Here is a 14,565-nt window from a genome sequence, read left to right as displayed (position 1 = left end):
GGTTGCCTTTTCACTTTCCTAATGGTATCATTTGCAGCACAAAAGTTTTTACTTTGAGTACACTAAGTCCAATTTCTCATATTCTTTCATTGCTTGTGCCTTTGGTGTCATAGCTAAGAAACGCCTGTCTACTTCAAGGGCACTTCTTACCCATTTAGGTTTGTGATCCATTTCAAATAAATTTTTCGAATGGTATAGTATAGTAACTATTTTTTATGCATATTTTCTCTACCAAACTGTGATCTTGAAAGTAAGGACTGTTTTTTGTTTTGTTTTGTTTGTTTGTTTTTTGAATGGGGGTCTCATTAGATTGCCAAGGTGGAACTCCTGGGCTCAAGGGATCCTCCTGCCTCAGACTCCTGAGTAGCTGAGACTACAAACACATGCTACCATGCCCAGAAGGGTGGTTTGTTTGTTTGTTTGTTTGTTTGTTTGTTTTTTTTTTTGAGACGGAGTCTCTCTCTGTCACCCAGGCTGGAGTGCAGTGGCGTGATCTCAGCTCACTGCAAGCTCCGCCTCCCGGGTTCACGCCATTCTCCTGCCTCAGCCTCCCAAGTAGCTGGGACTACAGGTGCCCGCCACCTCGCCCGGCTAGTTTTCTTGTATTTTTTTAGTAGAGATGGGGTTTCACTGGGTTAGCCAGGATGGTCTCGATCTCCTGACCTTGTGATCCACCCGTCTCGGCCTCCCAAAGTGCTGGGATTACAGGCTTGAGCCACCGCGCCCGGCCAGAAGGGTGGTTTTTAAAGTTATCTTTGGTTGATAGCACCTAGCTCAGTATACAAACTAGGAGCTTTGCAAATGTTTATCAAACAATGTGTGCTTGGCCCCTAAAAAGCTGCATTTAATGAGTTGTGTTTCCATGTTCTCTATCAGCCTACATCAGAGGACATCAGGCTCACATTCTGTGAAGTTTGCTGCTTTATTTACTGCTAGTATGGACTTGGGGATATTATCCATTCTTTCATGTGACAAATATTTCTTGAATGTTCTTTTAAGTGCCAGGCTCTGTGCTGGTCTTGTGGGGCGTTTCTGCAGCATCCTCTTCGTGAGGCCCTTCTGTCCGCCATCACTTCCAGAGCCTCTCTTGTACAACTGAGGTTTAATAAAAAAGATAAAGTTTTTTTCTAATTGAGAAAAAGAAAGTGTTTATAGTTATGTCAATAAACTGTAATATAGCAGATACAGTTGTATATAGCCTATTTGTTTGTTTTATGCTAAGTTTGAAAGAAAAAGGTTCAGGAGATCATTCTGTCTTCCATGCAGTCAGAAACAAGCTCGTGATAGCTAACCTGTTTAGCATTGTGAGGCAGCTATGGCATTCAGCAGTGGTTAGTACAAACAGAAGATGAACTCATGTAGTATTTTCGCTGCCTGAGCTATATTCGTGTGTATGTGCGCGTGTGTTTATAATACTTTGTGCTTCTTGATACTTGAACTCCCTTAGGTACTTGTTGCCAACTAGGTTCTTATGCCTCAGCATAACCTTGTGGTTGCACATAATCTCCCAGCCAAAAGGATGGATCCCAGGTGAGATCATTGGCTCAGAATAGGAGCAGAGGATAGGTGAGAAACAAGATTGGCTTGGCTGCCAGCAGCAAGGCATGCAAATTCACACTGGTCCTGGTAGAACCGAACCAGGTGGAACACAGGATTCTTAAGTAGAATAGGCATGGTGGTCACCTCAGTCACAGCAATGACTCAAGAAATTCAGGATCAACAAGGTTGCAGCTAAGAAGATGTGGGAAGGACTGGTTCCCATGTTAAAGGGAATGTTACTGAGCTGTTGTTCAGTTTTTGCCACCTAAGAACAGTTGTCCTATGCCAAAATCAACCTTATCCCTGCTGTAGGATTCAGAAATCTTAAAGGACCTTGACTGGTTAGCAAATCTGCCTTTAAAAAACATTGAAAACCTTGGTGTCTAAGGCTGAAGAAGGAGTAGTGGCCTCTTAAATTGATAGAGCTTTTGGCCTGAAGGCCATGGTTTCCTATGGAATCCATGTAGGTTGACTTTAGTGTCCTTTTTGACAGAGAAGAACTAGAGTTTCTATAGCTGAACTGTATTCCTCAGTGACCTACGCGTGCTCTAAGCCTAAGCAGGAAGTTCAGGCTGTAGGGAATCTGATAGGAAGTAAAAAATTAAAAGTTTCCCTAAAGCAAATGTGAAGTTAAGATTTCATTAAGCCGTCATTGATAATAGTGAGATTTTAAACTAGAAAATATTTGTTTCCTTTAGGTATTGCTTTGATTCACGTTTAAATTAATTATTAGAAATATTAACATAGGGAATGTTTTACTTATAAATGACTGGTATTTATAAGCATGTGCCCCACCCAAACCCCTTGCTACCATTGAATAGATGATACTTCAAAACAAACATCAAACCTTTAGAGAATGTGTAGATTCAGAAGTTTCAAAACCAGCAACTACATAAGAAGTTGACAAAGAGGGTTGGGTGTCAAGTGGTGCTGTACCAAACCCTCCAAGGGAACGGTAACTAGCATTGACTCCAAAGAGGTTTCCATTTCTCTTTGTCACACTGCCTGAAATTCTGGCAGGTATCTCAACCCTAATGCCTTTAATGACCAGCAAGAGGATTACATTTATATTTATAAAAGCAAACAAAAACTATTGGCCTTGCCAACTAAAACATGTGTACAGACTCCTTGTAGATTATAGAATCATTTAGGCTGGAGAGTGAAGTGTGAATACTTCTGGGCACCTCAGAGTGGTTCTTCAGGGTGCCTTACTGTAATCAGGTGCACGTAGTGGGTAGGATGTGGCTGTCTGGTGTGACTTGATGTCCCAGGCTTGGCTGGGGGGCATAGCCTGCCACAGGGCACCAGCTTGGGAGTGTCTGTTCCACTGAACTTGAGTCATTGTTTAAGCTATGATGCCGTCACAATTCTAGCCTTTCAGTCTCTTTTGTTAAAAAGTATATTTTGCCATTTATTTAAGTACTTTCTAAATGTTTTTAGATCTCAAAGACGGAATTAGATTGGTTCCTTCAAGATTTGGAAAGAGAAATTAAAAAATGGCAGCAGGAAAAAAAAGAAATCCAAGAAAGACTAAAATCACTGAAGAAGAAAATTAAAAAAGTTTCAAATGCCAGTGAAATGTAAGTAATGATTGAAAGGCAGTAATTTTTATTTTAAAAAAATTGTGACTTTTGGTTATTTTCACATTTTGATATTTAATTTTAAACTATATCAAGTAAAAATGAATAGCTACTGTTTTCAGTGTTTGTCTCATTTTAAAAAGCATTAATTGAGTAATTATCTCACCTAAGTTTTTTTCTAAACTTAACATTTTTTCAGATAAATTATATGAAAGTGAGAGTAGCATGGAACTGAGAATCCCCAAGGAACTGACTTCCTTCTGGTTTGAACACCATCCCTTTCTCTGGCCCTCTTTTTTCTTATCAGCAAAACATGGGGGCTGGTCTAAAATCTAAAATTCCTTTCAAAAGTAAGATTCTGTGATGATTTTTTTATTTATAATTACTTTTATCCTGAATCTATAAATTATTAAAATTTGTCTTGTAGTGTGAAAAATTTGATAACATGCACAGATCCTAGGAATGATTGTCAGGTGGACGAAAAGTGTGTTTTAAGATTCTCTATGATCCGTTCCTAACCTCCCTCTGCTCTAAACAGTGATAGGTCAAATTCTTCAGCTTGTTTTCTACCACTGTGTAAGAAAACACCCAAAAGTCAGTGTCTTGGTTAGCAGCCATTGTATTTGCTCATGGTCCTGCAATCTGGGCTGAGTTCAGCTGGGCCATTCTTCTGCTGGTCTTGCCAGGAGTCCTCGTGTGGCTGAATTTAGCTGGGTGATGACTGGGGCTGGCCTCAGCTGGGATGCTGGGGTGGCTTGGTCTCACTTTCTCTCTGTGTAGCCGCTCTGTGATTTTGATTTATGTGGTCTTTCCATGTGATCTCTATTATGATAACCAGACTTCTTACGTGGTGGCTGAGGACTTCAAATGGTGCAGAAGTGGAAGCCACTAGGCCTCCTGAAAGTTCAGGCCCAGAACTGTCACAGCATCATCTCTGCTACCTTTTATTGCTTAAAACAAGTCATAGGCTTGGTCAAGATTCAAGGGCATGAATAATGGGAGGCCGGGTTCGTTGGGGGGCCACGCTACACACTCACCTTTCAAAGGCTTTTGTATTTTTCCATGCCGCGTGCCATATGATCAGATGACTTTCATTACAAGTCTTGCTGGCATTGCATTTAGGCAGTTTTTAGGCAGTCCTCAAACAATGAGGAAGAGTAAAGCACTGCCTCAGAATTGTCACTCCCTGTGTCATGTCATGTTGATGATCAAAGTAGCTTCACTAGTAGAACACACTTATGGAAACGATAACGTCTGTAAAGGTTTTTATCTCTAATATTTGAGCCTGACCAGTCTTGGTCATTTTGTTACTAAAAAATGTGGAAATACTTATATTTAACATACTTTTTATGTTCAATTCAGACATACTATCAAACTAGACAAGGTAACTAGGGGCTGTTAATGATAAGAAATTTTTTTTTTTCTGTACTTGCATAAAAGGTAATTTCTGCTGAAGAATAAACTTTTTATTGTTGACTTTTTTCCATTTTATTAATAGATTTCTTTACCTTTCCTGTCACAATTTAAAGATAAACCATAGGCTTCTCTCTAAGTTTTTTGCTTTTTTTTTTTTGAGACAGACTTTTGCTTTTGTCACCCAGCCTGGAGTGCAGTGGTGCAGTCTCAGCTCACTGCAACCTCTGCCTCCCGTGTTCAAGCAATTCTCCTGCCTCAGCCTCCCGAGTAGCTGGGATTACAGGTGCCCACCACCATGCCTGACTAATTTTTCTTTTCTTTTCTTTTTTTTTTGTTTTTAAGTAGAGACGGGGTTCACCATGTTGACCAGGCTGGTCTTGAACTCCTGACCTCAGATGATCCACCTGTCTTGGCCACCCAAAGTGCTGGGATTACAGGCATGAGCCACTGCACCTGGCCTGCTTTTTACATTTTCCATGTAAATGCTTTAAAGCTCAATTTTTCTATTTAGATTTTTAAGTAACATCTTTAAACTTTTTGGATCTCTTTCTCAGAGATGCACAAAGGACGTGAAAAATGATTTCTTGGATGTTTCTGTGCTCTTGATCACACTTAGTATTCATTAAGAAATGACTAGAATGTAGAGCTCATGATTGGTAAAGTGACACAAACCACAGGCGGCTATGAAAGAAGGCAGGGCTTCCAGGAGAGTGTTACCCAGTATTTGTCTATTTAGAGGAGGGAGGAGAAGTGTTTTACAAAAGAAGTAAAATAATAGTTAAACTGGCTTGTATTAGAAACAAGAGGCTTTAGTAAACAGAGATGACTGCAAAGGTATCTCACGGTAGCATGAAAGAAGAGGTAGAACCCACCTTGTGCAGGGCATGGCTCAAGAATCGGGGATTCACACACTTGTTTTGAAGGATTATCAGTGTGTGTGTTTGTGTGTGTGCACCCGCATGTGTGTATGAATGCTTGTTTTGACTTTTAAGTTCTGTTTTAAAGAGTAGAAGTCTGTTTTCATTTTGAATGAGAATCCACATCTTCTCATTTTCAATAAGAATCACTGGTTACACTGATGATGATGCCACAATACCTGTGTTCTCTGTCTCCTGTTGAAACCATCTTGAGCTGCACATCTTAGACTGAGATAGGGTGATTTACCTGTAAGCATATGACTTAGAGTGAAGAAAAAGGTGATCTGGAAGGAAAATTTCCCAAAAGGGAAATAACCTCAAATTATTTTCCTATTTAGAAGATACTAAAAAGGAAACAAGATGTAAAAATATATATATTACAAAATCAAGAAATGTTTGTAAGGATAGGGGTAGAATTTACTGTGTGGGAGGCCTGTTAAAAAATTTTTTTCAACATTAATTAAAATTTGGTGATTATGCTTTTATAGGTATACCCAGAAAAATGATGGAAAGGAAAAGGAACATGAATTACATCTGGATCAGTCCCTTGAAATCAGGCAAATTAAGCTTAAATTTATTTTTAATATATTTTAATACGTATAATGCCGGGGTACAAGCACAGTAGACTTTGAAATATATTGTTGCTTGTCTATTTCTTTTAAATAATTATGTTTCTATTTTCTTTATGTCTATTTCTATTGCATTTTAAAAATTAATTTATAAATATTCTTTGAATATTTAAATATTTTTATTTTACAAGATTTCTGCATTTATTTCTCATTGTCAATATAGAAATACTGAATTTATTGCTGTCAATAACTTTTTTTGGATTAACTTGAAACTAAAAACATGTTTTAAAAACTTTTCTTTTGTGTTACTTGGAATATTTGTCTCCACTGTAGGCTGGTAGTTTGTTGCTCTTACTGCTCTATAATTATAGGTTCATTAAATTTTTATTATGACTCTATGCAAAGTTTCCTTTTAACCCTTGCTTGCTAATGGAAATAATATGTTTTCACATACTGGTAACTGTATGTTCAATGATAAGCAGTTGTATTCTGCTTTTCTCACTGAGTATTGTTTCATATACACATTTCTATCCTTTTTTGAATAATTTTGTACAGATTTCTTTTTCCCTTTGGGTTCTCTCCTTGTAATATGTGTCAAAACAATTTCTGGCTCAAAGGATAGGGAATGTTTTATAAAGCTTATTTTTAAAATGTATTTATTTATTTTTTGAGACGGGTTCTTGCTCTGTCACCCAGGCTGGAGTGCAGTAGCATGGTCATGGCTCACTGCAGACTCCATCTCCCAGCTCAAGCAGTTCTCTCACCTCAGCCTCCCGAGTAGCTGGGACTACAGGCACGCACCACCATTGTATTTTTTGTAGATACAGGGTTTTGCCATGCTGCCCAGGCTGGTCTTGAACTCCTGGGCCCAAGCGATCCACCTGCCTCGGCCTCCCAAAGTTCTGGAATTACAGGCCTAAGCCACTGTGCCCAGCCTGTATAGTTTATTAATGTCACCAGATTGTACTCCACCTACCCTCATAAAATGGTGAACTGGAACAGTGCCCTCACCTGATTCTTAGCATGCCCACCTAACGTGCACTTCCATTTCATATCTGCCTTTGATCACTTGTAAAGCACAGAGCACATTTGAGTCTGTGTGTTGTGTAGTAAAATATGAGATGAGAAACTGCTCTAGAAGATGTAGCTGAGGCTATGGTGGTGCAGTTTCAAAGTTCATCCAGCCTGAAGCCTTTGTCATCTCACTGTGAAATTTTGTTCAAGAAGGTATTTTTTTCCCTTCAATATTTGTAGCAACACACTTACAAATGAGAAAATGAAAATAGAAGAGTGTATAAAGAAAGGAAAAGAGGATTATGAAGAGAGTCATCAGAGAGCTGTGGCTGCAGAGGTGAGTCCATGACACTTAGTGACCACTATGGCATTTGTCATTTGTTTTTGTGTTTCTTTAATGACATACGAGGCATAACAGACATTACTGAAAAGTGTGGTGCATAAAGGATATCCTGTCACCCATAGTATATCCTCCCTAAAACGACCACTCTTTTTCCTTGCCTATAGCCTTGTAATGTTTTACCGGTATGCTTGTGTTGTTACTTAAATGCATTCATAGTGTACACCAAATTTTGTAACCTGCTGTCCTTATTTACCATTATAATTCAGTCATTTCCTATATTATACACTTCGAATACTTTCATCATATGTAATCAAGTGATGTACCATGAAGTAGCCAACTATATTTGCCAATACTTGGAAAGGAACTTGAAAATAATCCACGTATTAGGAATACACTCCTCCCGCCCCTAGAAGAATATATAGCAATGTCAGTACACTGTTTGAGAAACTACTGAGATGAAAATCAGAATAATGACATCTGACTGTATTTTATTTAGTGCCCGAAACATGATTCTCTGTGTTTCTCTAGCTGAGAAACAAATGATATTTATTGGCATATGTGTCTGTGATTATTCTGGTAAAATAAGAAAAGGCTTAGTTTATACAGTCTGCAAACATTAGGCTTTTCAATTAAGAATTGACTATGCACCTGCTTCTAAGGAGAGGGAAGGAAAAAGAGCCAAAGTATGAATACTCTGTGGGTCCTACACCTGCATCCGTACTCCTGAGCTTGTTTAATTCACACCACCATTTGGTAAGCAGGTTTGCCTGGTGGGCCCCGTCAAGTTTACTGACACCTGGATTAAAAGGCTATTTGATGGATCATTTGGACCACAAGACCATTCTACATTTCCTGCAGTGATTCTCACAAAAATGGCCAGTTGGCTTGTGGGGAAGCCACAGAGAGCCTAAAATCTTAAAAGCATACCCCAAAGGCCTTTGATGCCCTTGCTGAGAACAGCTTCTCTGAGGCTTTTCTATTGCAGAGGATGCAGCCTTTATTAAGGGTTATTCTGCTGCAGGACCATAGGTAATGCACACTGGTGTGCACATGCGGTTAACCTGGCTCTGTGCTTATATATAGCTTAAGCAGAAAACCATGTACAGTTATTCATATCTGCAAAAAGAATCGTGGCAGGTATGCATTTGTAATGTCATTTTGTTACTCTGTTTTCAAATCTCAAGTCTAATTCATATTCACCTATGATATAATCAAGTTCTGGTTATTCTGTCATCATGCTTCATTTAAGGAGAAATGGGAAAGTGGCTTGGAATGTTTAAGTTTTAACCTTTAAAATAGTTCAGGCTGTCATTTGTAAAATACTTGTATGTCCTCTAATCTACTGGCAGGTATCCGTACTTGAAAACTGGAAGGAGAGTGAAGTGTATAAGCTACAGATCATGGAGTCACAAGCAGAAGCCTATCTGAAGAAGCTGGAGCTGATTAGCTGGTAATGCAGTTTCGTGGGTGTTCTTAGCACGTCATTTAGAAGATAAAGCTAGGACCATTTGAGAGAAACATTATTTTGTATTAGGACCGTTTTATTTTTAATAGTTATATAATTGATACATGTTCAATTGTAGAAAAGTTAAGACATACAAACAAAAATGATAAAAATCACTCATAATTCTAAATGGCGATATAGCATTTCTATTTTGGAATACATGAAGTGTTTGAAAAAATGAAAATTTGTCAATTATTTTTACTAAATAGTATATAGGAAATTTATTTTCATATTGGTAATTACATTTCTCCAACCTAATTTTGAAAGGTTGGGTAGTATTCGAGCATAGAAACATGTCATGATTTATCAAACACTGCTGTGCTGGGACAGTGAAGTTGTTTGTGAATTTGTGTTAATATAAGCCACCCTGCAGTGAGCATCCTTATAGTTAAATCTTTATGCACATTATTAGTCATCTCCATGCAGTAAAATTTTGGAATGAAGATCACATTTTCAAGTCTTTTAAAATTTTTTGCCAAGTTGCTTTCCTAATAACTATTACTTAACAGTCTACATGACAGCATGTGAGAATGTTACTACAAAGTATATTCACACATGTTAAATTTTTTTCAACTCTCCACATAATCTCTACCTCTTTTTGTTTGTTTGTTTGTTTGAGACGGAGTCTCGCTCTGTCACCCAGGCTGGAGTGCAGTGGCGCGATCTTGGCTCACTGCAAGCTCCGCCTCCCGGGTTCACGCCATTCTCCTGCCTCAGCCTCCCGAGTAGCTGGGACTACAGGCGCCTGCCACCACTCCTGGCTAATTTTTTGTATTTTTAGTAGAGACAGGGTTTCACCATGTTAGCCAGGATGGGTCTCGATCCCCTGACCTCGTGATCCGCCCACCTCAGCCTCCCAAAATGCTGGGATTACAGGCATGAGCCACTGCGCTGGGCTGGCCTTGTTTGTTTTTAAGATAAGGCTTGCCTGGGATTTCTAGAGGATCTTCTTCTAATACTTAGCACTTCTCTATGTGGGATTACTTTTCATTGAGTCCTTTTATCATGTTCTATACACAGGTTTTGCATTTCTAATCCCAGGATTTTGATCCTTCCTGGTGCTTGCCTTTTGATTCAAATTTCAAACCCTCAGCATTGAACCAGAGATTGTGTGAATTGCGGACAAACAGTTTTAGTGTATAGTTCTTCTTCTTCATTTTCTTATTTCCTCTTTCTTTCTTTCTTCCTTTCTTTTTTGTTGGAGTCTTGCTCTGTCACGCAGGCTGGAGTGCAGTGGCATGATCTTGGCTCACTGCAACCTCTACCTCCTGGGTTCAAGTGATTTTCCTGCCTCCTGAGTAGCTGGGATTATAGGCGCCCACTGCACACCAGGCTGATTTTTGTATTTTTAGTAGAGACAGGGTTTCACCATGTTGGCCAGGCTGGTCTCTGACTCCTGACCTGGTGATGCGCCTGCCTAGGCCTCCCAAAGTGCTGGGATTACAGGTGTGAACCACCACGCCTGGCCCCATTTTCAAGATTTAATGTTTTTCATTAGAAAACTTTTCTGATTAAAAGTAAACTAATATGCTGATTTAGAATACAGGACTAGTACAGCTGAGGTTGAGACCAAGTGGTGGTCAACCACCTGTACTAAGCACCTGCCATAGGCTGCATTGCAGCTCATCTGGGAAACAAAGATAATCTCAGACTCATTTCATCTAATAGTATCAACTCTTCCAATAAACCATAGAATATACAAAGATTCTTTCTTCAGGATGCCATGCTAATCTGCCTCCTCCACCAAAGTATAGAAACATAGAAAAGGGGTAAAAAGAGGCCAGGTGTGGTGGCTCATGCCTGTAATCCCAGCACTTTGGGAGGCCGAGGCGGGCGGATCACGAGGTCAGGAGATCAAGACCATCCTGGCTAACACAGTGAAACCCCATCTGTACTAAAAGTACAAAAAATTTAACTGGGCATGGTGGCTTGTGCCTGTAGTCCCAGCTACTCGGGAGGCTGAGACAGGAGAATGGCGTGAACGCAGGAGGTGGAGCCACTGTACTCCAGCCTGGGCAACAGTGCATGACTCCGTCTCAAAAAGAATGCTCTGGTTTTTCTTCAAGATGTATAATGAGGTCTTACCGTACCCACAGATTGGTAGTGTTTTTGATCTTCTCAATTAGGGGTAGTCAATTTATCTGTCACTTTCAATAGACCAGATTCATGAGGTGCTAAGATGATAAATTTATCTTAGGCCCATCCTTTATTTTCATAGTAAGGTAATGATTAGGGTTTGATTGGAATCTTTTGAATGTTTCAGACTACCTTTTTAAAAAATCTTTAAATGCAGACGCTGGCTTTAATATTAAACGTAAAGATGTTAAATGAAGAGTGGTCAAACTTTTAAATTTGGGAAAAGAACTTAAAATTCAGGAGACTTACTTTCCCTCTGCCCTTCAATTTTAGAGTTTTTGTTATATTAATAATTAAAATTTTCTAAAGTGTCTCTAGTGGCAAATTTACAAGATAAGCAATCTTTAAAAATAGTTGGGTTTTTTTGTGTGTATGTGATCATGTTAAATGTATCTTTCTCTCATGTTTAGATGTTTATTTGACCGTAAGTGCTTTTAATTTTTTAGATTTCTAAAGCAGTTTTATATTATACTTTTTCAGTGATCCTGCAGCATATCCTGACATGGAGTCTGATATATGTTCATGGGAACTGTTTCTTTCTAATGTTACAAAAGAAATTGAGAAAGCAAAGGTAAGTTGTAAAAAACATCGTTTAATACCATCAAAATCTTTATGATAGTTATAATTCTCAGGAGGCTAGTGTCATATTGAAACTATTTCTTTTTTATCTATTATTGTCAATAATATTTTTTTGTTGAAAGTATTATGAGCTTTTCATGGAAGCAATGGTTTTGTTATTTTTTATAATTTGTTTTGAGACGGAGTTTCACTCTTGTTGCCCAGGCTGGAGTGCCATGGTGTGATATTGGCTCACTGCAACCTCCACTTCCCAGGTTCAAGTGATTCTCCTGCCTCAGCCCCTGAAGTAGCTGGGATTACAGGCATGCGCCACCATGCCTGGCTAATTTTGCTTTTTAGTAGAGACAGGGTTTCTCCATGTTGGTCAGGCTGGTCTCCAACTCCTGACCTCAGGTGATCTGCCGGCCTCGGCCTCCCAAAGTGCTGGGATTACAGGCCTGAGCCACCATGCCCAGCCGAAAGTAATTGTATTGTCTTAATTAACCATCTTGACCTCTGCCTTGATTGGAAAGATTAGAGGAGTTATGTTTGAAAAGGCTTTGGAGCATTTGGATTAATGAGGTCTTATTTTGAATTTCCTTACAAGACAGTTATGTTTCATTTATAACGTATAGGAAGAAACAAAGTATTAATTGACAATTGTGGTTTTCCCACACTTTACTTTCTACTCACAGTCTCAGTTTGAAGAACAAATTAAGGCAATTAAAAATGGTTCTCGTCTCAGTGAACTTTCTAAAGTGCAGATTTCCGAGCTTTCATTTCCTGCCTGTAACACGGTAAGTCTAGCACATCTTTTTAAAAAAAAAAAAACAAAAAACCATAATTCATTTGTTAACTAGCCAAAGTAGTTATTTGTTGTTGTTCCCTGGGAGTGAGGATGAGATTGGTTAATAATTGCCTTAATGTTTCATTATTGGTGCTACTGATGAACCTTTTAAGTTTTATAACATTCTTACATAAAATAGATCAGTCTTTCTGCATCTGTATGAGGAATAGACTGAGGTGAATACACCATTGCTGCATTTCTATCACTCTTCTGTACCTTGGCCTGTCTTCTGTCTTTTCTGTGTGTGTGTGTTATATATGTATTCTTGACTTTGAATGAATAATCCACGAGTAGCAGGTGCCTGTGATTCAAGCAGGACCCTATCACCACCTCAGGAATATCTTATTCCTAGATATTTGGGACATAAGACCAAAATCTAAAAATTAAGAGGTTTCCTCCTCAAATACAGAATAAAAGTTGCTATGCCTGAGACATACAGGGCTTTGTTGGTCTGGCACATCATATTTTACTACTTGTTTGAGGTATTTGCCAAATCTTGTGAATAACAGTGAATAATCTTGTCTTTTTATTTTAATATGCACAGCACAGAAAAGAAAAGCATTAATTGCATTTTGTGGACTTTACAATATGGCTAAACCCACATTTCTTAGATTTAGACACAGATAGATGCTTAGTAAATACTAAATTGAAATGAATTAGGCCCAGAGGAGATCAGACCATAGGAATTTAAAGTTAGATCTTGTGAGAAAACTTAGGTAAAAAAGAAAAACAAAATTAAAGGAGGACTATATGTGAGAGTTGAAAGATACAAGTTCCAGAATGTTGTGACAGGACAGTGAAATCTTCTAGTTCCTAAAGACAGAGGAGACTCTCTCCCAGTACTGACTTGCACCCTCTCACTATTGCCAGATCTTTGCCTGGGCTGTTCCCAGCCTGGAACACCATCCCCGCTCTGCATCCTGCCTTCCCCTGAAACCCCATCAGAGGCTGCCCTCTTTTGGCCTCCCACTGTGGCCCTTCTCTCACATGCATTAGATCTCAGCCTGGCCTTGAATGTCTCTTTCCCGCCAGTACCTTGCACAGTAAACATCCAAACTTACTGTGAATTCATCTGAAAAAAAAAAAAATTAAGTGTGGAAAAAGTGTGACCACCCTGAACTGAGTAAAATATTCTGTTGAGATCCAGTTTTTTTCTCTCCATTGAATGTGCAATTTTAGTTAGAATTACACTAAAGGGCGGCCAGGCGTGGTGGCTCAAGCCTGTAATCCCAGCACTTTGGGAGGCCGAGACGGGTGGATCACGAGGTCAGGAGATCGAGACCATCCTGGCTAAAACAGTGAAACCCCGTCTCTACTAAAAAATACAAAAAACTAGCCGGGTGAGTTGGCGGGCGCCTGTAGTCTCAGCTATTCGGGAGGCTGAGGCAGGAGAATGGCGTAAACCCGGGAGGCGGAGCTTGTAGTGAGCTGAGATCCGGCCACTGCACTCCAGCCCGGGTGACAGAGCAAGACTCCGTCTCAAAAAAAAAAAAAAAAAAAAAAAAAAAAAGAATTACACTAAAGGGCACTTATCATTTATCGTTTGTCTAAGTTTGTATAACAACTGATATATATAGAGAAAACGTTGGCTCTCAATAGGATGTTTTACTATTAGTTTGTAATCCTAGCTTATGTTATTTTATAAATACTCAAAAGAATTTTCATATCCCAAATTCTGGGAACTCTTATTGTGCCAGGAGCTTTAGTAATAAATGTGCCTAAAAATTATTTGTGTATCTCATTTCTCCCTCATTCATTCATTGGGTAATTAGTGGTGATAAAGATTGTGGGCTGTGCCCTCAAAGTGCACATGGACTTGGGGAAAGACAGACTTTAAACCCATCATTACCTGCAGCAGAGTGAGGTTTCCCATGGCAGAATGCTGGAGCAGCGTGAATTAGGGGCCACTAACCTAATCTAGAGGTGTGGCCTCAGTGGAAGATTCCCAGTTGGAAGTCTCTCAGAGACAGAGATCTGCAATAGGAACTTACCAGACAAAGGAGTGGGAGGGGTGTGTTTGGACGGTCAGAGTTCCAGATGGAACACGCAGTGCACCTGGAGCCTAGAGAGAGAGAGAATACACTCCTTTCATGCTGTAATAGAAGCCCAGTATGACGCAGGGGCAGAGCCAAGGGAGCCTTC

General features: G+C 39.3%; 1 protein-coding gene across 1 annotated transcript in view; it reads left to right on the top strand.

Moving 5' to 3' along the window:
* TTC3 (tetratricopeptide repeat domain 3) overlaps window positions 1-14,565 on the top strand; it is a 111,373-nt gene that overhangs the window by 86,854 nt on the left and 9,954 nt on the right. Inside the window, exons 35-40 of the mRNA XM_050784613.1 lie at window positions 2,980-3,119; window positions 5,941-6,009; window positions 7,276-7,372; window positions 8,728-8,828; window positions 11,499-11,589; window positions 12,272-12,373. Coding sequence (XP_050640570.1) covers window positions 2,980-3,119; window positions 5,941-6,009; window positions 7,276-7,372; window positions 8,728-8,828; window positions 11,499-11,589; window positions 12,272-12,373 — 600 coding nt within the window. The remainder of the gene's footprint in view (window positions 1-2,979; window positions 3,120-5,940; window positions 6,010-7,275; window positions 7,373-8,727; window positions 8,829-11,498; window positions 11,590-12,271; window positions 12,374-14,565) is intronic.

This window comes from Macaca thibetana, chromosome 3 (genome assembly GCF_024542745.1).
Source record: "Macaca thibetana thibetana isolate TM-01 chromosome 3, ASM2454274v1, whole genome shotgun sequence".
Lineage (NCBI taxonomy): Eukaryota > Metazoa > Chordata > Mammalia > Primates > Cercopithecidae > Macaca > Macaca thibetana.
Note: the sequence above shows the minus strand (reverse complement) of the source record. Positions and strands in the feature narration are given on the sequence as shown.